Raw genomic sequence first — 23,136 nt, 5'->3', positions numbered from 1 at the left:
GTTCAAAAATAAATTATTTAGTCAGTGTGGAAGAACTTGACTGGTCTGCAGAAAGCCAAGTCCTAATCCAAGCTGAACACCTCTGGTGTGACTTTAAATGCAGATCTTGAGCCAAAAACTCTTTACCAAACACCAATGACTTGTACATACACTATATGGACAGACGTATTGGGACACCCCCTTCTTTAGAACAGAAAAAGGCACTTCCAAAACTGTGGCAACAAAGATGGAAACATAATCCATGTATTTAAAAATTGTATTTCCATCTCTGTTGCAACAGTTTTGGAAGTGTCTAAAATGACTGTACCCATATGTACAAGTCATTGGTGTTTGGTAAAGAGCTTTTGGCTCAAGATCTGCATTTAAAGTCACACCAGAGGTGTTCAGCTTGGATTAGGACTTGACTTTCTGCAGACCAGTCAAGTTCTTCCACATAATTTCTTTTTGAACCTTGCCTTATACACAGAGGCACTGTCATGTTAGAATAGAAAAGGGTCCTGTCACAACTGTTGCTTTAAAATAAGAAGCACACAATTCCCTAGAATATCATTATATGTTTAAACATTAAGATTTGCACTCATGAAAATTACTAAAGTAGTCAAACCTGTTCATTAGAAGGGGGTGACCCAATACTTTTGGCAATAGAGTGTACTTCATATTACACACAGTAAGTATATTTATACTGATTTAGACTAGACTAGATAGTTTATTAAAAACATGCAGCTTTTCGAATCGCAAGATGTTACTTGTGAATTATTATGTTTCTATCAGCTGTTTGGACTCTCATTCTGACGGCACCCATTCACTGCAGAGGATCCATTATTGAGAAAGTTATATAATGCTAATTTTTTCTCCAAATCTGTTATGATGAAGAAACAAACTCATCTACATCTTGGATGGCCTGAAGGTGAGTTTCAGCAAATTTTCATTTTGGGGTGAACTGTTCCCCTAAGCGTGTCCTCTTTTGCATTACAGGCTATAGAGTTGTTTTTAGTTCAGAGCAATCAACCCTGCATGCAAGTGCATGATGAAATAAACTCATTGCATTCCGAAAACAACAGCAAATTTGCTCTTTTTTGTTATTTCCATTTTTCCATATTTGAATTTTGAGTCGCGTTGACTTTTGGATGATTCGAATGTCCATAATTCCAATAAATCATTGTTTTACTGATTATTTAAAGAGCGCAACAGTTGCTTTGTTTGTGAGGTCAATCACATATGGAGTGTTGACAGTGTTGACAGAGTGTGGAATGAGGCGGAGCTTCAGGAGGATCTGAGTTAATGATTCACTTCTGTCTCTGTATTTGGTTTCTGAGTAGCGGATCTCACACGTGTCTGAACATGCATGTTCTGCCACAAAGCAAAAAAACTAAATATTTCACTTAATTGTTATTTAAAATGAATTTTGTTTATTGTTTATGTATTTCAGAGTGCTTTATATCCTGTATATTTGGTGGCTCAGTTCATGTTCCTTCCGAACAGGTTGACTCGCAGTGCATTGAAGGGTCACCCGTGTCCTGTGCGGAAACATGCCGAGGTAAATGACCTCACAAGCTTTTACCTCGATTTAGTCCATCTGAGAAACAGTTCTCTAAAATGCATCTGGGTTTTTAGACATCAAATCTCAGGCCAGTAAGAGTGCAGTCACTCAATCATGGCTTATTTTGCATAAAATGACTGCATGACAAAGGGCCATCCTATTGGATGTTCCTCAAAAATCCAGATGACACTATCTGAACTGTTTGATTTTTATGTTTAATGTGATTTCTAGCATAAATGTTAATTATTCATTGCATTCCCAGTCTTTTTACAATCTTCATGTACCTTCAGCACGAACTAATTTAGGTAAAATTTCATTTGAATATGCTGCACCGTCAGACTGGAATTCTCTTCAAATGAAACTCCGGCTAAATCAGTTGGTGTCTCCTTGTAAATTTAAAACACTTTTGCGTGGAATAGAAAATGATTTAATGATTTGCAAATGCTTCTAATGCTGTAATATTTTATTGTTGTGATGTATTGTTCTTTGTCGTACATGTGTTTGTATAACTGGTCCGCCTATCTTGGCCAGGACACTCCTGGAAAAGAGATTTTTAATCTCAGTGAGGTTCTCTCCTGGTTAAATAAAGGCAAAAAAATAAAATAAAATAAAAAAAAATTTTCTAAATATTATCATAATAATCCTAGCATCTTGTGAGTAACAAAGTATTGATTTTTTGGGACAATTATCTCATGTCAGTGTTTGTATACGGAGGTTATTCACCCTCTCTGACAGAACAAACCTGCCGGACAGTTACCTCAGCTGAGCCAAACCGAGCAAGACATTTAACTACATACACATACTGTCTGCAACGACTGACAGATTCATTCTCACACATTCCCGGAGCTGAAAAGGAACGTACCCGGACTTTTGCTAAGAACATGACTGGATTTTAGTAATATCCTGGGAAAATTTTCAATATAAAACAAATCAATAACAGAAAAAAAGAGTCACTTTGGAAAACCAAGGCAAGTTTTAGTTCGAAATGATACATTATGTTCTTGTGTGATTCAATTATCCTGAAGCATCTGTTTTCTTAATACTATTAAGACAAGAACAGGCAGAACGATGCCAGGAACTGTTAAGCTGCGCAGCATCAAGAAGTTTGGACAGGAAAATGATGGTTACGAATTTTCAAATGAAGGTAAACTGTTTAGTAGTTAATCTTTTAAAACTATTTGCAAATCTGTAACATGCTCCATTCAGATGTTAATGAACCTATTCATTCTGTTACAGAGACAAATGGTGATTACATGTAAGTTCTTACGTAGTTGTTTTTTTTTCAAAATAAAGCACAGAAATCTTACTTGGCGAAATCTTACGTGTCTTTTACTAAAATTGTATTAATACAGGACAATGGCTTCTGGAAAGGATAAAAAGTAAGTATCGTTTCTCATTTTTCTTAAAGACGGAAGCTTGTTTTCTCACATTTCCTTTAAGCATCACTTTTTCATTTCATTCGCAGGTCCAAAAATGACAAGAAAGAAAAACCAGCCATCCGTGTCGGCTTCTTTCAGCTGGTAATACTTATATATTAGCTTATATGTGACCCTGGACCACAAAACCAGTCTTAAGTCGCTGGGGTATATTTGTAGCAATAGCCAAAAATACACTGTATGGGTCAAAATTATCCATATTTATTTTATGCCAAAAATCATTAGGATATTAAGTAAAGATCATGTTCCATGAAGAAATTTAGTGAATTTCCTACTGTAAATATATCAAAACTTAATTTTTGATCAGTAATATGCATTGCTAAGAACTTCATTTAGACAACTTTAAAGGTGATTTTCTCAGTATTTAGATTTGTTTGCACCCTCAGATTCCAGATTTTCAAATAGTTGTATCTCGGCCAAATATTGTCAAAATATTTTGAAATATTTTGAAAAATTGACAGTTATGACTGGTTTTGTGGTTCAGGGTCACATATATATAGCTTCTGTTTTCAGGGGGTACTATGTTTTATATTATATGTTAAATATATTTTACTAGATGAACACCTGTTGGATACAGCAGCAAACTTGTAGTTTTTAATGACTGATTTATTATGTGCCCTTGAGGCCAATAGTGGTCTATAATCAAGGGTTTGAGGTTATCATCTAGATAAAATTCTGTTCATGATATTGCGGTAGGCCCATTTTTGTCCATTTAAACATTATGCACAGTCGATAAAAGCTTTTTTTTAATACTACTAGATATGTTTTATTGCTGATTTCCCCTGCAGTTTCGTTTTGCCAGCTGCAGGGAGATCTGCATGATGATTTTTGGGAGCATATGTGCGATGGTTCATGGTTCGGCGCAGCCGCTGATGCTGCTCGTGTTCGGGATGCTGACGGACACCTTCATAGAGTACGACATCGAGCTCAACGAGCTTACTGACCCGGACAAAGTATGTGTCAACAATACTATACAATGGAGAAACCTGACGGAGGAAGAAAACCTGGCACTGAACATGACCAAATCATGCGGGTGAGAGTGGGTTTTCACAATTTTTTTATTAGCAAAACCCCCAAATATGATGCACTTGTGCGGGATCAAAGAAGTTCATCAAAGTTGTCCTAAGACAAGAATGGGTATTGTTTTGGTTTTAGGACATCTTTGATGAAAGGTTTTGATCCACTTCAAATGTTGACTACTGTATATTTGTGGTGGTCAGCATTGATATTGTGGCGGGCCACCACAAATAAATCAATGTATGGGAAACACTGGGATTCACTAAAATATAAATACATTCTTATATTTAATATAACAGACTCATATTGTGTGAGGAAATTAGTAAAGGTGTTGTTTCAAATGTATTTGTTTTAGGGCTATTATGGTTAACTAAAACTGAAACTAAAATCAAAACCATAAAAAGCCCCGAACATTTTTGTTTCTTGAAATAAAATAAACATTAACTGAAATAAATTATAAAAAAGGTTTTATTTCAGCCAAGGCAACATTTCTATTTTTAACTTGATGTACTAAAATAACAAACTAAAACAGAAATGACAAAAATAGCAAAAATTACTAAAGCTTTAACTAAAATTAAAATGAAAACAGAAAATGTATTAGTTACTGTATATATTAGTTAGTTATATTAGCTATATTAGTACTAAATATACTAAAATAACACTGATTTGTTTAGTGCATTTTTTATACATATTTTACAGTTTAATAACCATAAAATATTTGAGATATTTGTTTTTCAGAAAAACTTCAGAAAATGCGTAACGTTTACCTTCTACTGTTAAAATGCTTTTTTTTTTTGTCCCATTTTTTCTAAAATGTAATGATGGTGTGCTCGTCTTCTTCAGGCTATTGGACACTGAATATTAAATGACCAATTTCGCCAACTATTATAAACCAAAACTTCTAAAAATGACAAAAACAACCAAATTACTAAAACTTTAACTAAAATTAAAGCAGAAAATACAAAATTAAAAACTGCTTCAAAACATTAATAGTATGTTAATGATACTAAAATATCACTGATTTGTTTAATGTTTAGTAATTTATTTATTTATTATGCATATTTTATTGTTTAATTAAATTTTTTTTTAAATGCATAATTTAGAATTTTTTTGCTTAATTTTTTACTTCTACAATGTAATGATGGTGTGCTCTTCTGCTTCAGGCTATTGGACATTGAATATGAAATGACTAATTTCGCCTACTATTATGTAGGCATTGGAGCGGGTGTTTTCATTCTTGGATACCTCCAGGTGAGCCTTTTAATCTGATTCTTTCTCGTTTTTGTAAACGTGCAGAATTTTGCACAAGATCATTTAAAGTTAGACCTTATTAAAGGGGCTTCTCTGTTTTTTCCCCCTGTTTTTTCTTCAGATCTCTTTGTGGATCACTGCTGCAGCACGTCAGATTCAGATCATCAGGAAGATGTATTTTAGGAAGGTCATGAGGATGGAGATTGGATGGTTTGACTGCACCTCTGTAGGAGAGCTCAACACGCGCATGTCTGAGTACGACATATTTAGACACTTTCCAGAGCACAAACACTCCAAGTAAACCCAAGTTACCTAATATTGTCTCATGTGTGCCTCCATATGATCCTAGTGACATCAACAAGATAAACGATGCCATTGCTGATCAGGTGGGGATCTTCATCCAGCGTTTCACTACATTCGTGTGCGGCTTCCTCATGGGTTTTGCAAGGGGCTGGAAACTAACGCTGGTCATCATCTCAGTGTCTCCTCTCATCGGGCTCGGAGCAGGTCTCATGGCTCTGGTGAGAAAGGAAAATTCATCAGGACTCACAATTCAGATGATATAGGTACACTCTTAAAAATGAAGGTGCTTAACAGATTCTTCACAGCGATGCCATAGAAGAACCATTTTTGGTTCCACAAAGAATCATTCAGTCAAAGGTTCTTCAAAGAATCATCTCTTTCTTACCTTTTTAGAATCTGAAGAACCTTCTTTCGCCACAAAGAACCGAAAGGTTCTTCAGATGTTAAAGGTTCTTTGTGGAACCATTAGACAAAAGAGGTTCTTCTATGACATCGTGAAGCACCTTTATTTTTAAGAATGTAGAGAGATATACATAATTAGGTATCAATATACACAGCAAATATTACAATATATACACACACAAACACTGTGATCTATGACCAAGCTGTTGTTATTTCAGCACTATGGCATAATTGCTTTACAGTTTAAACAACAAGTAACAAACAAACAAGTAACCGACACTATAAAGGCGCTGACCGTTGCTCTGAGGTATTTTCGCGGGCGAATCCCATTCAATTCCATTCATTCAATCCTCATGCAGATTCGCCATGCTGACCAACAGAAAGCTGCTCGGTTTGTAAGTGATTTCTGTGTGGGCAGCACTTCATACATCGCCATACTTTTGACGGTAGACAATGTACCGTTTTTCCCCCGCGAATTTTAGACGAAATGTGACCGACGTACGTTAAGGCGTACAAAGTACGTTTATTCTATGCGCGCGCTGTTCATCTGTAGATATATTGCACTGAATTCTGATTGGCTGTCAATGTATTTATCGTTACTCAAATTCAACATTATCTTTATGACTGTGTGAACTTCGAAAAATCGATAGGCCTATAACGATTTTTAAAACTTTATATTGTTATAGTTATTATCGCCCTTTCCCTTTACTTCGTCTATTCCCTTACGAAAAAAAAGTTTATTCAAGTGTGCTATTAGTATACTTCTTTTAAACTAAAAAAAAAAAAAAAATAGGAAAGTATACTTTTAGTTTACTTTTTATGTACTTCTCAGAAATGGGCTTTATGTACTTCTCAGAAATATACTTAAAATTACATTTAAGTATACTTGACTTAGAAAAGGTCTAAATATATTTGAGCTTTCATTGTTATATGGTAGGGGTGCTAGTACACATCTTCTGTACTGAATTTCCAAAAACACAAGTGAAAAAGAAAAAGAAACAACAGATGCTTCCATATGCAATCTAACACTATCATCTGACATAAAACAGCATCAAAACTGTGTAACGTTATGGAATAAAATGTCGACCAATGAAGAGGTAATGACCGTCAAGCTTTGGGGTGTTGATCCAGTAGCCATCTACGTTTTGATTATCATTCTGAATCCAATTCATAGTCTTTTTTTCAGCTTTTTGTTCAAAATGTTTTTTATTTCTTTACCCACATTCAAGTGTTTAAAAAAAGAATGCACGAAGCTAGAATAAAATGTTTTTGTTTACAAGCAGATGCCCTGTTCTTTCTTTGGATGTTTTGTATGTTCAGATATTCATATAACAAAATATATACAAATTAATACCTTAATAGGGACATAGTAGTATACTTAAAGTATGATGTAAAGTTCACTTAAAGAAAACTTATGAGTATACTTGCAGTATAAGACTACTAAACTAGTAGTTTACTGAGACTATACTTCAAAGTGTACTAAAAATGCTACTACACATATTTAATTAGTAAACTATCAGTATACTGTAAGTTCACTTTTAGTATAGTTGCAGTACAAGCTAAAAACAGTGATGTAAAATAGTTGTGTACTCAAAGTTTACTACTTTTATACTTAAAGTATTCTTAAAAGTATACTTTTATATACTAGAAAGTGGGCCAATTTAGTCCCAAGGAGTATTGAAATAGGACACTTACAAGTATACTACTAGTACACTGATATTTGTATTCTTACTACATAAAGTATACTTAAAAATATAATTGAAGTATACTACTTTTTGGTAAGGGTTTTTGCAACGTAAAAGAAAATGGCTTTAAAACGAAGTCAAAACAGAGGGAACCGAACAACACACATAAGTGGTGTTTGGTTCCTGAACAAATCAATGATTTTAACACGAATCCGTTCGAGTCATAATGTCTGCAGAAAAAATAACTAAAGATCCCCACAACTAATAGAGGATGACTGGGATAATTTAAAGGGATAGTTCATACAAAAATTAAAATTCTGTGATTTATTTTTCACCCTCTAGTTGTTCCAAACCTGTGACTTTTTTCTTCTGCCAAGATTTGTGGGGAAAAGAAAATAATATGTTAAAGAATGTTGGTAACCAAACAGGTCCTGGTCCCCATCTACTTCCATAGTATTTTTGTCCAATGTGGATCAACAGTTTTTTTGGTTACTAACATTCTTCAAAATATCTTATTTTATGTTCAACAGAAGAACGAAATTCATACAGGTTTGGAATTATGACAAATGATTAATTTTTGGGTTAACTATCCTTTTACCCTGCTGAAAAAAAAAACAATAGAACCCTGCCCAAAACACAATAGAAAATGTAATGGTTTTAACGGTTATAATGGGAATTGTATTGGTTTTAATGGAAACTATAATGGTGTCTACTGGTATGTGATGGATTCTATTGGTGGGATGTTAAATCCTATTGGAAAAATGCCCAAAACACACTACAAAAAGGAATTTTGTAAAAAGCTAATGGTTTATAATGGTATTTTAATGGAAACCATTGGAATTTCTGTGATGGTTTCTATTGGGCTTCTATTGTTTTTTTTTTAGCAGGGTAATTACAATACATTAACACTTGTTTTGTTTGCATGTGCTTTTCTAGTTTGTGGCAAAGCTGACGGGAATGGAGCTGCAGGCGTACGCTAAAGCAGGTGCTGTGGCAGATGAGGTTTTGTCCTCGATACGCACGGTGGCAGCATTCAGCGGTGAGAAGAAAGAGGTGCAGAGGTAACCATTATCTTCATGCATAATGACTCCCACACTACAATCACTACTGACTGTGTGTTATTTTCTCTGAACTGATACCATCATTTAACCCCTATTTAAATGTGTATTTTCTGCAGGTATGACCATAATCTGATCTCTGCCCAGCGATGGGGCATCAGGAAAGGTCTGATCATGGGGTTTTTCACTGGGTATTTGTGGTTTATCATCTTCCTGTGTTATGCACTGGCCTTCTGGTATGGATCCAGCCTAGTAGTGGACACACAGGAGTACAGTCCAGGGACATTACTTCAGGTGCACATACATAATCTCTCATGCAAAAGAACTCACCGTCATGGTTGACAGTATTGTCATTCATTGTTTGGATATCACATGTTTTATTTGCAGGTATTTTTTGGAGTGCTCATTGCTGCGTTGAATCTGGGCCAGGCGTCTCCTTGTCTGGAGGCTTTTGCTGCTGGAAGAGGAGCCGCCACCATTATCTTTGAGACCATAGACCGCGTAAGAACCCCCATAGACAACCCACATCACCCAAACCAGCATGTAGTACTGACATCACTAAAAAAGACTAATTTTGACAACAACTAGTGTTATTGTTAACTAAAATTGAAATGAATTAAAATAAAACTATTAAAAATGTTTTTGCCAATTGGCAAAAAGCTGAAATAAAAATATACATGATGAAATATATATATATATATATATATATATATATAAACATAAACATATATACATACATACATATATATATATATATATATATATATATATATATATATATATATATTATACACACACACACACACACACACACACACATATATATATACATATACTTTTCACAGAATGTTCTTTACTTTAAGGATGATTTTATGTAGAAAACAATAAATCACAAAAAATGATTTTAGCTGGGTTTTCACAGCCAGGGTCACATATATTTAGAAAAAAAAAGAAAAGAAAAACTTGAGCAAAAATGGGAAATAAATAAGTAAAATTAATGTAAATTAAAGCTAAATAGAAATAAAAACAAAAACTAATAAAATGACAAAAGAACTTAACAAAATGACTAAAACTTAAATTAAAATTGAAGAAAAAAGTAAAACAAAGTAGAAAAATTAAAAGCTAATTGAAAGTAATAATCTATAATCATACTATAATCATATATAATAAAACGGATTAAATCTAAGTCTGTTTTTTAAATCACACTAAAAATCTTCAATGAGATCTAATTTAAACTTGACATAATAATCTTGTTTTAGGATAGTGATGTAAAATGAATAAGAAATATGTTTTTTATTTTTCGTTTTTATGTTTTAAAGTCTGATTGTTACCAAAAAAAAAGAAGAAAAATAAAAGCTCAAAATACAAATAAATATATAATCATACATACATAATACTAAAATAAAACTGATAAAATCTAAAACTGTTTGCAAAATAAAAGTCACACTGAAAATCTTTAATGAGATCTAATTTAAACCTGTAAACCTGTAAATTTCTTTACTTTATTTTTTAAAGTCTGTTTGTAACAAAAATGAATGAAATAATTAAAACCTAAAATAGAAAAATAAAAGCGTATTCAAAATAATAATAACTATTATAATCACAAATAATAGTAGAATAAAAATCGTACTGAAAATCTTCAGTGGGATCTAATTTAAACCTGTAAATAATCAGCTTGTTTAAGGATAGGAATGTAAAAGTAATAAGATATATTAACACATAATTAACACATAATTACCTTCAGTTTTTAACAAAATGTTTGGCTGATAATATTTTAAAAATGAAATATAAGAAAAATAATTATATTTATTTAGAAAAATCTGATTTGACTTTTTGACCACATTATGAAAAAACGATATTACACAGATGGCAAATGAGTGTTAAAGTCCTCCTGTGCTGGATTTTAGTATGTGTGAAATGAAGACGCCCAGCAAGCTCAATGCAGGAGCAAATCAAAAGAAAACAGCTGTATTATTGCATGTCTGACATCTATCTTACACCAGAATCTCTTCGACACTTTCCAGAGTGATGGATTGACAGGAATGATGTCTTATTTGCAGGAACCAGAGATCGATTGTCTCTCTGAGGCTGGATATAAGTTAGACAAAGTGAAAGGAGATCTGGAGTTTCATAATGTAACATTTCATTACCCATCTCGGCCTGAAGTGAAGGTAAAGCTCAAATTTATACCAGTACAGTCACACCATCTGGTCCAGATGGCTCTATGTTCCTGCATTAAATGCACTCTACTCACCTCCTTCTCACAGATCCTCGATCAGCTAAATCTGCAGGTAAAACCAGGCGAGACGACGGCATTTGTGGGTCCCAGTGGTGCTGGGAAGAGCACAGCAATCCAGCTCATCCAACGATTCTACGACCCCAAAGAAGGGATGGTAAAGTAACATCGGTTCTACATGCTGCAATACTATTGGTGCACATCCTTCAGAAATCTTGTAACTTTGTGTCATTTTCTTTCACTATAGGTTACACTGGACGGTCATGACATCCGGGGTCTGAACATCCAGTGGTTGCGTTCTCTGATTGGAATCGTGGAGCAGGAGCCGGTTCTGTTTGCGACCACCATCGCTGAGAACATTCGATACGGGCGGCCTGGGGTCTCGAATGATGACATTATCACAGCAGCCAAAGAGGCCAATGCCTACAACTTCATCATGGACTTACCACAGGCAGGAGACCACCTAACACAAACTTACATACCAGAACATAGATTACATACAATAGAGGTCATAATTAAAGAACATCTTGGTCTCCATTATATATATATATATATATATATATATATTAGTGCTGTCAAATCAATTAATCACAATTAATCACATCCAAAATAAAAGTCTGTGTTTACATAATATATGTGTGTGTACTGTGTATTCACGAGTTCCCATTTACATATAATAGGATTTAGCAAATAGTAAGCATATTTGGCGTGCTGTCTTGAAGGAGGGCTCCAAACTCAGAATATAACCCAAACCCAGAGAACTCCCCCCATCCCTAGTATGGGATGAGAATAGTTTAAGAATGAGGCATTGGGGTGGAGGAGGGATGCCGGAAAACTGTCATGGGACAGAGGTAAGTTGGCTGTGTATATATAAATATATATCATGCTAATTAAAGGGTTACTCCACCCCAAAATGAAAATTTTGTCATTAATCCCTTTCCCCATGTCGTTTCAAACCCGTAAAAGCTTAAACACAATTTAAGATATTTTGGATGAAAACCGGGAGGCTTGTGACTGTCCCATTGACTGCCAAGTAAATAACACTGTCAAGGCCCAGAAAAGTATGAAAGACATCGTCAAAATAGTCCATCTGCCATCAGTGGTTCAATCTGAACTTTATGAAGCGACGAGAATACTTTTTGTAAATAAAGTGAATAAAGTCATTATTTTTATTTTCTTTGCATACAAAAAGTATCTCGTCGCTTCATAAAGTTCAGATTGAACCACTGATGGCCTCCCGGTTTTCATCCAAAATATCTTAAATTGTGCTCCAAAGATGAACGAAGCTTTTACGGGTTTGGAACGACATGGGGGTAAGTGATTAATGACAAAATTTTCATTTTGGGGTGGAGTAACCCTTTAAGTTGACCAACTAGATGAGCTCCACCTGTGCTGAATTGGTTGATTATCTGATCGTACTCCTCCCGAACCTTGTTAATAAGCCATCATTTTATATTAGTATATAAATATACACACATACATATACATATTTAAGAAATGTTTGTAATATATATTTACTTATACTATTAATCATATATAATTCTGAATATATATACTGTACATATAAATATACACGGTACACCCATATATATTATGTGAACACAAACTTTTATTTTGGATTAATCGCGATGAATCGATTTGACAGCACTCATTTTAATATAAATTCATGACAAAGTTATACATTTTTTGCTCATATATTTTATATTTTGTTCATAATTTTATAATTTGTTCATATATTTCAAAATCTTGAAAATTACTGAATTCCTCCTTTCCATTATATACATATATATTGGGGTCAGTAAGTTTTATTTTTTTTATTTTTAAAGAGATGAATACTTTTACTCAAAAAGTATGCATTAAATTGACCAATAGTACAGACAGTAAAGATATTTATAATATCACAAACAATTTCAAATAAATTCTGTTCTTTTGAACTTTCTATTAATCAAAGAATCATATGAAGCAGCACAACTGTTTTCAGCTGTGATAATGATAAGAAATGTTTCTTGAGCAACTAATCAGCATATTAGAATGATTTTCTGAAGGATCACATGACACTGAAGACTGGAGTAATGATGCTGAAAATTCAGCTTTGCATCACAGGAATAAATTACATTTTATTCAAATAAAAACAGTTCTTTTGAACTGTAATAATATTTCACAATATTTGTGTTTTTACTGTATTTTTCAGTATTTACTGTATTTTTGAGGACTTGCAGACCTCAAACAGTAGCGTGTATATAGCATATGTCTCTTACGTTTTTCATTTTATCTTTTTGTTTTAGAAATTTGATACTTTGGTAGGTGAGGGTGGAGGCCAGATGAGTGGCGGGCAGAAGCAGCGAATCGCAATAGCCCGGGCGCTGGTGAGGAATCCCAGAATCCTCCTCCTGGACATGGCTACATCAGCTCTGGACAATGAGAGTGAAGCTATTGTACAGGAGGCTTTGGACAAGGTCAGCAACACACACACAGTCACATATGTCAGAATAGTAGATGATTACATCAAAATCACTGAAGACCATGAATCCTCTCTCAAAGGTCCGAATGGGTCGCACCACCATCTCCATTGCTCACCGTTTATCAACGATAAAGAATGCCGATGTGATTGTGGGATTCGAGCACGGCCGTGCTGTGGAGCAAGGAAAACATGATGAGCTGTTGGATAGAAAGGGCGTCTACTTCACCTTGGTCACTCTTCAGAGTCAGGGAGACAAAGCCCTTAACCAAAAAGCCCAACAGGGTGAGTAACACACACTGTTTGTCTCATACTGTTAGTACTCTGTATTAAAGGGACACGTCACCCAGAAATGAAAATTCTGACATAATTTACTCACCCTCAAGTTGTTCCAAACTTGCGTGAGTTTCTTTCTTCTGCTGAACACACGCGATTGTTTGTAGAATGTTGGTAGCCAAACAGGTGACAATAGCCATTGACGTCCATATATCCCCTCCCCCATACTATGGCTACTGTCAAATATTTGGTTACCAGAATTCTTCATTTGGTTATCTTCTTTTCATTTGTGGGTGAACTATCCCTTTAACACGACTCGTGTCAATGTTCTCCAGTGCATTGGACTCTGTTGAGCAAAGCAACCTGAATTGTGACGTGGTACCCAGAATTTAAATAATTCAAACTTTGACCCCATTGCCACTGACCTCTTGAAAAACAGCCAATTTTTCCTTGACAGTTTGTTGTTAGTGTCTCTGTTTGTCTCACAAATTGTTTAGAGTAAAGTAAAAATTAGGATCTTTAAAAAGTCATCTTAAATACCTCATACTTGCTTTTTATTAATTTGCATTAGCCTTTACATCAGTGCATTATTTATATGCTATTATATTTGTATTTTGAATTGTTTTTTTTATTTGAGATTTGAGTTTAGTTTTAATAATTTTGTTATAACCTTTTCCCATTTTAGTAGTTTAGCTGTAATTTCTTAGTTGTAGTAATTTTAGTACATCAATGTACTTTTAATAGTTTTAGTTTAAAAAACAACAACTCTGATTTACAATACAGGTATATTACAAAGTCACCCTTCTGTAATGCAGTCTATCTGCAATACTTTCATATGGAGCTAAAAGTGTCTCGTGATGCATTGCTTGCTGATTTAAAGCCCTGTGCAGGGGCCATTAGTTTGAATTGCATTTTTTTAAGCACAAAGCACTATATTCATTTTTATATTCACATAAAATAATGAGTGAATAAAAGTGATGTACTTCTTTCTCTCTCTCTCTCTTTTCAGAGATGGAGGAAGCTGAAAGCAGTGACCCTGGTGCAGAGAGAAAGAGTCTCAACAGGGCAGGAAGCTATCGTGCTAGCTTAAGGTACAAATAGTGAGAATTACAACATTACAAACTTTTATTTGAAGCAAAAAAGAATATGAATATCAGACAATAAGACAAAGGGAAAGATCTACGCTCCCATGAAGCACTGCAAATGACATAATCGAATAAACAATGGATACATATAAAAATATTCATTTAAAGTTGTTGGTTGTATCTATAGAAACAATATGCAAAATTTTGGGCAGAGCTAAAGATCTCTTTTGGCCCACTTTTCTCATTACGACTCTGTGATTGGTGGAATTTTCAGTACATGGCACGTAAAATCAAATAACAACCCTAGAGCTAACAACAAGAGAAATTGAATAGAGTTTTTACTTTTAGAACCCAACTGTCATGCTCTATATTTTCTTTAGAAAACCTGAAAATCTAATTTTGTTTCCTATTGTTTGCTCAATTAGGAGTGTTAGCAGCAAGTAAGCTAATTAGCTGCATTAGCATTAACAGTGTTTTTAATGTCTAAAAACATGGTAGCTCCATTGGTGATGCAATGGTAAGAGCCTAGAAGTATGTAAATATGGAAGTATCAATGTTATAGTGTTTCACTCCACCTCACTATTTCCGCAGAGCTTCTATTCACCAAAGATCTCGATCGCAGCTGTCAAACCTTGTACCAGAATTGTCTATGGCCATCGCTGGAGAGCTGGGCCCTCGCTCATACTCCGAAACCCGCGTTCCTCAGGAGATCAAGGGAGAGGTTAGAGTTCTCCAACCCCACTGGCCTGACATAGAGTATCTCATAAACATCTCATGTATATGTGTGTACTGTATGTCTATGTAGAGCGGCCTTCCTGATGGTGATTCAGAAGAGGTGGAACCAGCTCCGGTGGCTCGTATTCTGAAATACAACGCACCTGAATGGCCCTACATGCTCTTTGGAAGCTTTGGGGCAGCTGTGAATGGAGGGGTGAACCCCGTTTACTCTCTCCTCTTCAGCCAAATCCTGGCGGTGAGGTTTCTGCTCGCTGTTCTCCTCTAGTACATGTGTTTTCGTTAAGCGTGATTTTCATCTCTTTCTTTACCCGCAGACCTTCTCGATGCCTGACCCTGTTGAACAACGGAGGGAAATTAATGGAATCTGTCTGTTTTTTCTAGTCGTTGGTTTGGTTTCGTTTTTCACTCAGATGTTGCAGGTTTGTCTTCATATTAAGCCTTTTCATGAAAAGATTGTAAACTATTAAAAATAAAGGTTCTTTATTGGCATTGATGGTTCCATGAAGAAAGTTTAACATCTATGGAAAGATTCCATTGGACAAAAGTTTCTTTATAGAAACTTCATTCATTAGATTAAATGTTCTTCACATTAAAGTGCCCCTATTATGGATTTTTGAAAATGACCTTTCATGCAGTGTTAAACACAGTTCTAAGTGAATGAAAACATCCTGCAAAGTTTTAAATCTGAAAGAGGACCGTGTATAAAGTTATTGTCTCTCAAAAGAAAGAGGCGACTCTGAATCATTGAAACGAGTCATTTTTAAAACGAATCTTAATGCCGTTTCAACATGATACATTAGCATATTGCCCACCCACTTGTTGCCACTAGGTGCAGCTTTTGGAGCGTTAAAAATAGCTGATCAAGGCTTAAAAACCTAGATAGGAGATTGTTAAAATAATCCATGTGACATCGACATAACGACTTTATTCAACAATTTGTCTCCTCTGCGTCACCCTATAGCACCATTTTGGAGACGTAAACAACATATGCAACGTATGTACATGGATACGTTGTTTACGTTCAGATCAAAGCGTAAACAACATATGTGATACTCTCCAAAATGGCGCTATAGGGTGGAGGAGACGAATTGTTGAATAAAGCAGTGATGAAGCTACGGGTGGGAAGTGTTGCTTTGGGTCTACATTTGCTTTCACAATATCTAGATAGTATTCATCACAGCTACTTCTTTGTTCTTCATTTCAGGGCTATGCGTTCTCTAAATCTGGGGAGATACTGACTCGTAGACTGAGGCGTCTGGGTTTTCAGGCGATGTTGGGACAGGATATCGGCTGGTTTGATGACCACAGAAACAGCCCAGGTGCTTTGACCACAAGACTGGCCACCGATGCCTCACAAGTCCAGGGAGTAAGGAAGACATTTAGCAGACCCTTTTTTACTGCCTTCTAGATGATCTGTTTCAATAAAAATGAAGCTTAATTACACTAAATATACTCTCACCCCAGGCCACAGGTTCTCAGATTGGCATGATTGTGAATTCTCTGACCAACATCGGTGTGGCCATTATCATCTCCTTCTACTTCAGCTGGAAGCTCACTCTGGTCATCCTGTGCTTCCTGCCCTTTCTGGCTCTTTCTGGAGGGTTTCAGGCTAAGATGTTAACTGGATTCGCCAAGCAGGACAAAGAGGCCATGGAGACAGCAGGACAGGTGAGCTCATGCTATACTACAGTATGGTAAAATCTAAGGATGCACCCATACTAAGTTGCTCCGTCCAATATTAATAGTGACTAGTTAATAGGGAGTCCCTATACTAAAGTGTTACCAAATCACCAACCCATCAGCTTCTGTATCGGGGATTAAATGTCTCTCTGTCTGTTTCTGAGTTTAGATATCTGGGGAAGCTCTGAATAACATCCGCACCATTGCCGGTCTGGGAAAAGAGCGTAATTTTGTGGAAAAGTTTGAGGTACAGCTGGAGGCTCCGTACCAGGCCGCTCTGAAGAAGGCTAATGTTTACGGCGCCTGTTATGGATTCGCCCAGTGCGTGGTTTTCATGGCAAACTCCGCCTCCTATCGATTTGGTGGATACCTGGTCTATCAAGAGGGGCTTCACTTCAGTTTTGTTTTCAGGTGAAATAACAATGAAACAGTGTTTTGCTGATTTCCATTGTGTAGCTGGAGCAAATGGAGGTCATAATTAGGCGAGGTTCTATCACTACAGGGTGATTTCAGCGATTGTAACCAGTGGGACAGCGCTTGGCAAAGCATCATCATACACTCCAGACTACGCCAAAGCCAAGATCTCTGCTGCACGATTCTTCCAGTTACTCGACCGCATTCCCAAAATTAGCCCCTACAGCAATGAAGGAGACAAATGGGTAATTCAGTTATTTAAACTAACCATTTTTGTACAGTACTTTTTGGAAAAAAGTCGGACCCTGACTGCAAATCACACTGGGTCAAAATTGCATTATTGAGAGAGAAAAAAACAAATAAGTTGCATTTTTGCAAAATTTTAATGATTACATTTATAAATAGAAACATAAACATAGGCATAAAATTATAATATGAATTTGTGAAAGAAGTGAAAAAAAGGAGAAAAATAAACATTTATATCAATAAATCTCCTGCAAAAAACACAGAGGGTGAGACGTTAGTGAGGATTTGGGAAGAGAAACGAGATTTAATGTATAGCCATGTGGAATAACTATAAAAATTTGAAAGAAACCAGCTCGCAAAACACAATAAAAAAACAAATGGCTTCCAAAATTATTGACACGCCTCTCATTTGGCACAAATCAAAATGTTTTTATCACTGATGTTAATTGCATTATAGAAGTTCCTTTGAAATATAAGTTAAACTACCAATCAGAAGTTTGGAATAATTATGATTTTTTAAATGTTTTAAAATGGCGAGTCTCTTATGCTCACCAAGGCTGCATTTATTTGATTAATGCATTCAAAACAGTAATATTGTGAAATATTAATACAATTTAAAATAACTGTTTTCTATCGGAATGTATGTTAAAATGTAATTTGTTCCTGTGATGCAAAGCTGAATTTTCATCCAGTCTTCAGCGTCCCATGATCCTTCAGAAGTGAAATTGATCAAAAGGGACTGTAAAGACATGAAAAGTGACAGTTCGCTCTCTCTTTCACTTTCTTTTAGGATAATTTTAAAGGGGACATTGAGTTTATAGATTGCAAGTTCACATACCCGTCCCGGCCAGATATTCAGGTTCTGAATGGTTTGAATGTGAGTGTTAGACCGGGACAGACTTTGGCCTTTGTGGGCAGCAGCGGCTGTGGTAAGAGCACCAGCGTTCAACTACTGGAGCGATTCTATGATCCTAACAATGGACGTGTGGTAAGAAAACTCTGTTGGGACTTTTCACAGATTTGGAATTGTGTTTTTGCATTCAATGCATCAAAAGACTGAGTTTGTGATTCTTTATCGATTAGCTCATTGATGGCCGTGAATCTACTCGGGTCAACGTTGGTTTCCTGCGCTCGAAGATTGGGATCGTCTCCCAGGAGCCGATTTTGTTTGACTGCAGTATAGCAGAGAACATCCGCTATGGAGACAATCAGCGCCAGCTCAGCATGGATGATGTTGTCACCGCAGCCAAGAAAGCCCAGCTGCATGACTTTGTCATGGCACTTCCTGAGGTGTTCAATGGGGAATCTTCACATTATCAGAATTTAGAATTAATTCATTTTGTGTGGGAATCTACTTTATTACTAAATGACAGCTCAGAGATTCTATTCTAAACTCTTCACGTCTTCACATTAAAGCAATTTATCCATAAAAGAGATTTAAAAACAACTGGAGCTAGAAAGTAAACAGGAAGAACATTTAAAAAAAAAAGTAGATAAAAAAAAAGTTTGAGACAAACTTTACAGTGGGGCAAAAAAGTATTTAGTCAGCCACCAATTGTGCAAGTTCTCCCACTTAAAAAGATGAGAGAGGCCTGTAATTTTCATCATAGGTATACCTCAACTATGAGAGACAAAATGAGAAAAAAAAATCCAGAAAATCACATTGTAGGATTTTTAAAGAATTAATTGGTAAATTCCTCGGTAAAATAAGTATTTGGTCACCTACAAACAAGCAAGATTTCTGGCTCTCACAGACCTGTAACTTCTTCTTTAAGAGGCTCCTCTGTCCTCCACTCGTTACCTGTATTAATGGCATCTGTTTGAACTCGTTATCAGTATAAAAGACACCTGTCCACAACCTCAAACAGTCCAACTCCAAACTCCACCATGGCTAAGACCAAAGAGCTGTCAAAGGACACCAGAAACAAAATTGTAGACCTGCACCAGGCTGGGAAGACTGAATCTGCAATAGGTAAGCAGCTTGGTGTGAAGAAATCAACTGTGGGAGCAATTATTAGAAAATGGAAGACATACAAGATCACTGATAATCTCCCTCGATCTGGGGCTCCACGCAAGATCTCACCCGTGGGGTCAAAATGATCACAAGAACTGTGAGCAAAAATCCCAGAACCACACGGGGGGACCTAGTGAATGACCTGCAGAGAGCTGGGACCAAAGTAACAAAGGCTACCATCAGTAACACACTGGGCCGCCAGGGACTCAAATCCTGCAGTGCCAGACGTGGCCCCTGCTTAAGCCAGTACATGTCCGGCCCGTCTGAAGTTTGCTAGAGAGCATTTGGATGATCCAGAAGAGGATTGGGAGAATGTCATATGGTCAGATGAAACCAAAATAGAACTTTTTGGTAAAAACTCAACTTGTCGTGTTTGGAGGAGAAAGAATGCTGAGTTGCATCCAAAGAACACCATACCTACTGTGAAGCATGGGGTGGAAACATCATGCTTTGGGGCTGTTTTTCTGCAAAGGGACCAGGACGACTGATCCGTGTAAACGAAAGAATGAATGGGGCCATGTATCGTGAGATTTTGGTGAAAACCTCCTTCCATCAGCAAGGGCATTGAAGATGAAACGTGGCTGGGTCTTTCAGCATGACAATGATCCCAAACACACCGCCCGGGCAGCGAAGGAGTGGCTTCGTAAGAAGCATTTCAAGGTCCTGGAGTGGCCTAGCCAGTCTCAGATCTCAACCCCATCGAAAATCTTTGGAGGAGTTGAAAGTCCGTGTTGTAGCGACAGCCCCAAAACATTACTGCTCTAGAGGAGATCTGCATGGAGGAATGGGCCAAAATACCAGCAACAGTGTGTGAAAACCTCGTGAAGACTTACAGAAAACGTTTGACCTCTGTCATTGCCAACAAAGGGTATATAACAAAGTATTGAGATGAAATTTTGTTATTGACCAAATACTTATTTTCCACCATAATTTGCAAATTAATTATTTAAAAATCCTACAATGTGATTTTTCTGGATTTTTTTTTTTTCTTCTCATTTTGTCTCTCATAGTTGAGGTATACCTATGATGAAAATTACAGGCCTCTCTCATCTTTTTAAGTGGGAGAACTTGCACAATTGGTGGCTGACTAAATACTTTTTTGCCCCACTGTATGTTGGCCTGAGAACTCCTAGCCTGTATGTTTAAAGTACTTTGAAAAGCTTGAAGTTTGAAGATTTTAAATTTGAAGCAGGTTTAAAGGTTTTAAAGGGGTCATTGGATGCAAAATTCACTTTACAAGTTGTTTGAACATAAATTTGTGTACACATCCATCCTATAATGATAAAAATCCACCCAGTGTTTTTAAAAAAAAATCCCCTCTCTCAAATCAGGCTGTTCTGAGTTGTCCGTCTTACCTTAGACCCGCCCTGAGTGGGCTGTCATCCGTCTGCCATTGTGTCGACTCCGGTGCAGGGGAAGACAAGACTGTCTGATTAAGCGATTGAGGTGTTTTGTTGTTGGATGTAATAATGAACATAGCAGTCATCATTTAGTCCCGACATGTGAGCTGCTGAAGACGCAGAGGATTAACGTTACTTTTGCTTTGAAGTGAATGCGCCGTGATGCTTAAATGCGTTTATTTTCGCTCAAATAATTCGTGATCCAGCTTCATCTACAGAAGAAGTGAGTATAACAGTTTTTTTATGAATCTTTGCGACTCACTTTTCCTAATAATGTGCTAGTTTGCCAGTTTCATGGCTGAAGTTTACAGTCTGCTCGTCACTCCACAGAAAAGAGGGGCGGGGTCAGCAGAGCTCATTAGCATTTAAGGCGACATGGACTAAAAAACAGCTCGCTGAGAACAAAAAAGGTGTTTTTTACCCTACCATTGAGAAATTATAACCAAAGTATGTTATAGACTTTTCATTAAGACCCTAAAGAATCCTATCAACTTGTGGAAAATGGCCATCCGATGACCCCTTTAACGGGATAGTTAACCTGTAAGACTTTCGTTCACCTTAGGAACACAAATGAAGATATTTTAATTAAATCTGAGAAATTGTTACAACGACCCTTTAAAGCAAAGTCTATTGTCTGTTGCCATATTTGCAATGCCTCCAGGCAGCTATTTTGGGCATCCAAGACCAAGTCCTGTCTACATGAATGGGCGAATCCTGAAATCTCAAAAACTGCTACTGAATTTCAAATCAACAACAAAATCTGAAATGAACTGCCCTATAAACGTTGTTCCTTATGCTCAAATAGTGTTTAAAAAAGCTATTTTTTCAGGCTAGACAAGGCAATGCGCATGTGCAGTCATTAGCACGAGTCTCTGGTTTTTATGGGAACAGGAGCTTCTAACAGTAGCTGCATTGATGCAATAACTTTACCAATCAGAGATTAGCTCTTTCATTTAGAAGGCAGGACATATTCCACCACATTGCTCGTTGAAATTTCTCCGATTCATAAGTAATAGGAATGAACAGTCTTTGTATATATTGTCTCCATTGACAGTCTATGCAACTACCACTTTAAAGCTTCATAAAGAATCGTAAAATTAATCCATGTGATTATTTTTTTTTTGTGTGTGTGTTCCTTGATGCAGAAATACGACACTAATGTTGGTTCCCAAGGTTCCCAGCTGTCCCGCGGTCAAAAGCAACGCATTGCCATAGCCAGAGCAATCATACGAGACCCCAAAATACTGCTGCTGGACGAGGCCACCTCAGCACTGGACACAGAGAGTGAGAAGGTGAGCAGGAAAACCAGAACAAGAGTTTGAGAGGATTTTCCAGTTGTTGAGATCTCATATAAGCGTATGTTTGTGTGTGTCAGACTGTACAGGAGGCGCTGGATAAAGCCAGAGAGGGCAGGACATGTATCGTCATCGCTCACCGTCTCTCTACTATCCAGAACTCGGACATCATAGCTGTGATGTCACGGGGTTACGTCATCGAGAAGGGCTCGCATGACTATCTCATGGGCCTGAAGGGTGCGTACCACAAACTCGTCACGACCGGAGCGCCGATCAGCTAAACTCACACTCAGCACTCGTGAGAACTGGAAAGGATTTCCTACATCCAGATTTAATGATAAATCAGCTGATATTCGGCTGATTTCCATGCCTTCTTGGCACAGAAATATTTTTACTGAATTTCGAGTAAATGTTGTATAAAAATTAATTTCGAAGTGTACATTTCAATTTCTAGAATTGTATCAGTCTATATCACACAACACTCATATAGAAAACAGTCTAATAACTGAATGCTGAAAACAAAAACTTGTTTGTTGTTGTATACATTGCAAAATGAATGTATTTATGCACTATCAAATAAAACATTTATCAACTAAACAAAA

General features: G+C 36.4%; 1 protein-coding gene and 1 long non-coding RNA gene across 2 annotated transcripts in view; one reads left to right on the top strand and one right to left on the bottom strand.

Moving 5' to 3' along the window:
* LOC131549295 (uncharacterized) overlaps window positions 1–8,555 on the bottom strand; it is an 11,243-nt gene extending 2,688 nt beyond the window's left edge. The window contains exons 1-2 of the long non-coding RNA XR_009273375.1: window positions 6,245–8,555; window positions 5,557–5,762 (exon numbers count right to left, since the gene is read on the bottom strand). This is a non-coding gene — a long non-coding RNA (uncharacterized LOC131549295). The remainder of the gene's footprint in view (window positions 1–5,556; window positions 5,763–6,244) is intronic.
* On the top strand, window positions 2,313–23,136 carry abcb11b (ATP-binding cassette, sub-family B (MDR/TAP), member 11b). The gene is made up of 29 exons (XM_058791318.1): window positions 2,313–2,508; window positions 2,591–2,684; window positions 2,777–2,795; window positions 2,893–2,919; window positions 3,006–3,060; window positions 3,765–4,009; window positions 5,157–5,244; window positions 5,366–5,499; window positions 5,594–5,765; window positions 8,571–8,695; window positions 8,812–8,986; window positions 9,080–9,193; window positions 10,753–10,863; window positions 10,960–11,085; window positions 11,176–11,379; window positions 13,214–13,384; window positions 13,470–13,671; window positions 14,672–14,753; window positions 15,339–15,468; window positions 15,553–15,720; window positions 15,800–15,904; window positions 16,690–16,851; window positions 16,950–17,153; window positions 17,335–17,576; window positions 17,668–17,824; window positions 18,616–18,813; window positions 18,909–19,115; window positions 22,385–22,531; window positions 22,615–23,136. Exons 2-29 carry the CDS (start codon window positions 2,609–2,611, stop codon window positions 22,813–22,815), a joined length of 4,047 nt encoding a protein of 1,348 aa, XP_058647301.1. The 5' UTR covers window positions 2,313–2,508; window positions 2,591–2,608; the 3' UTR covers window positions 22,816–23,136.

Source organism: Onychostoma macrolepis, chromosome 11 (assembly GCF_012432095.1).
Source record: "Onychostoma macrolepis isolate SWU-2019 chromosome 11, ASM1243209v1, whole genome shotgun sequence".
Taxonomy (NCBI): Eukaryota; Metazoa; Chordata; class Actinopteri; order Cypriniformes; family Cyprinidae; genus Onychostoma; species Onychostoma macrolepis.
The sequence above is the reverse complement of the archived record's forward strand: the minus strand, read 5'-3'. Positions and strand labels throughout refer to the sequence as shown.

What these genes read in the sequence shown, in the direction of transcription:
- abcb11b (XM_058791318.1), top strand. Translation starts at nt 2,609, where the DNA reads ATGCCAGGAACTGTTAAGCTGCGCAGCATCAAGAAGTTTGGACAGGAA. An exon ending in ACGACCCCAAAGAAGGGATG is followed by an intron (nt 11,086 to 11,175) that starts GTAAAGTAACAT and finishes CTTTCACTATAG; the next exon opens with GTTACACTGGACGGTCATGA. An exon ending in GCAATGAAGGAGACAAATGG is followed by an intron (nt 17,825 to 18,615) that starts GTAATTCAGTTA and finishes ACTTTCTTTTAG; the next exon opens with GATAATTTTAAAGGGGACAT.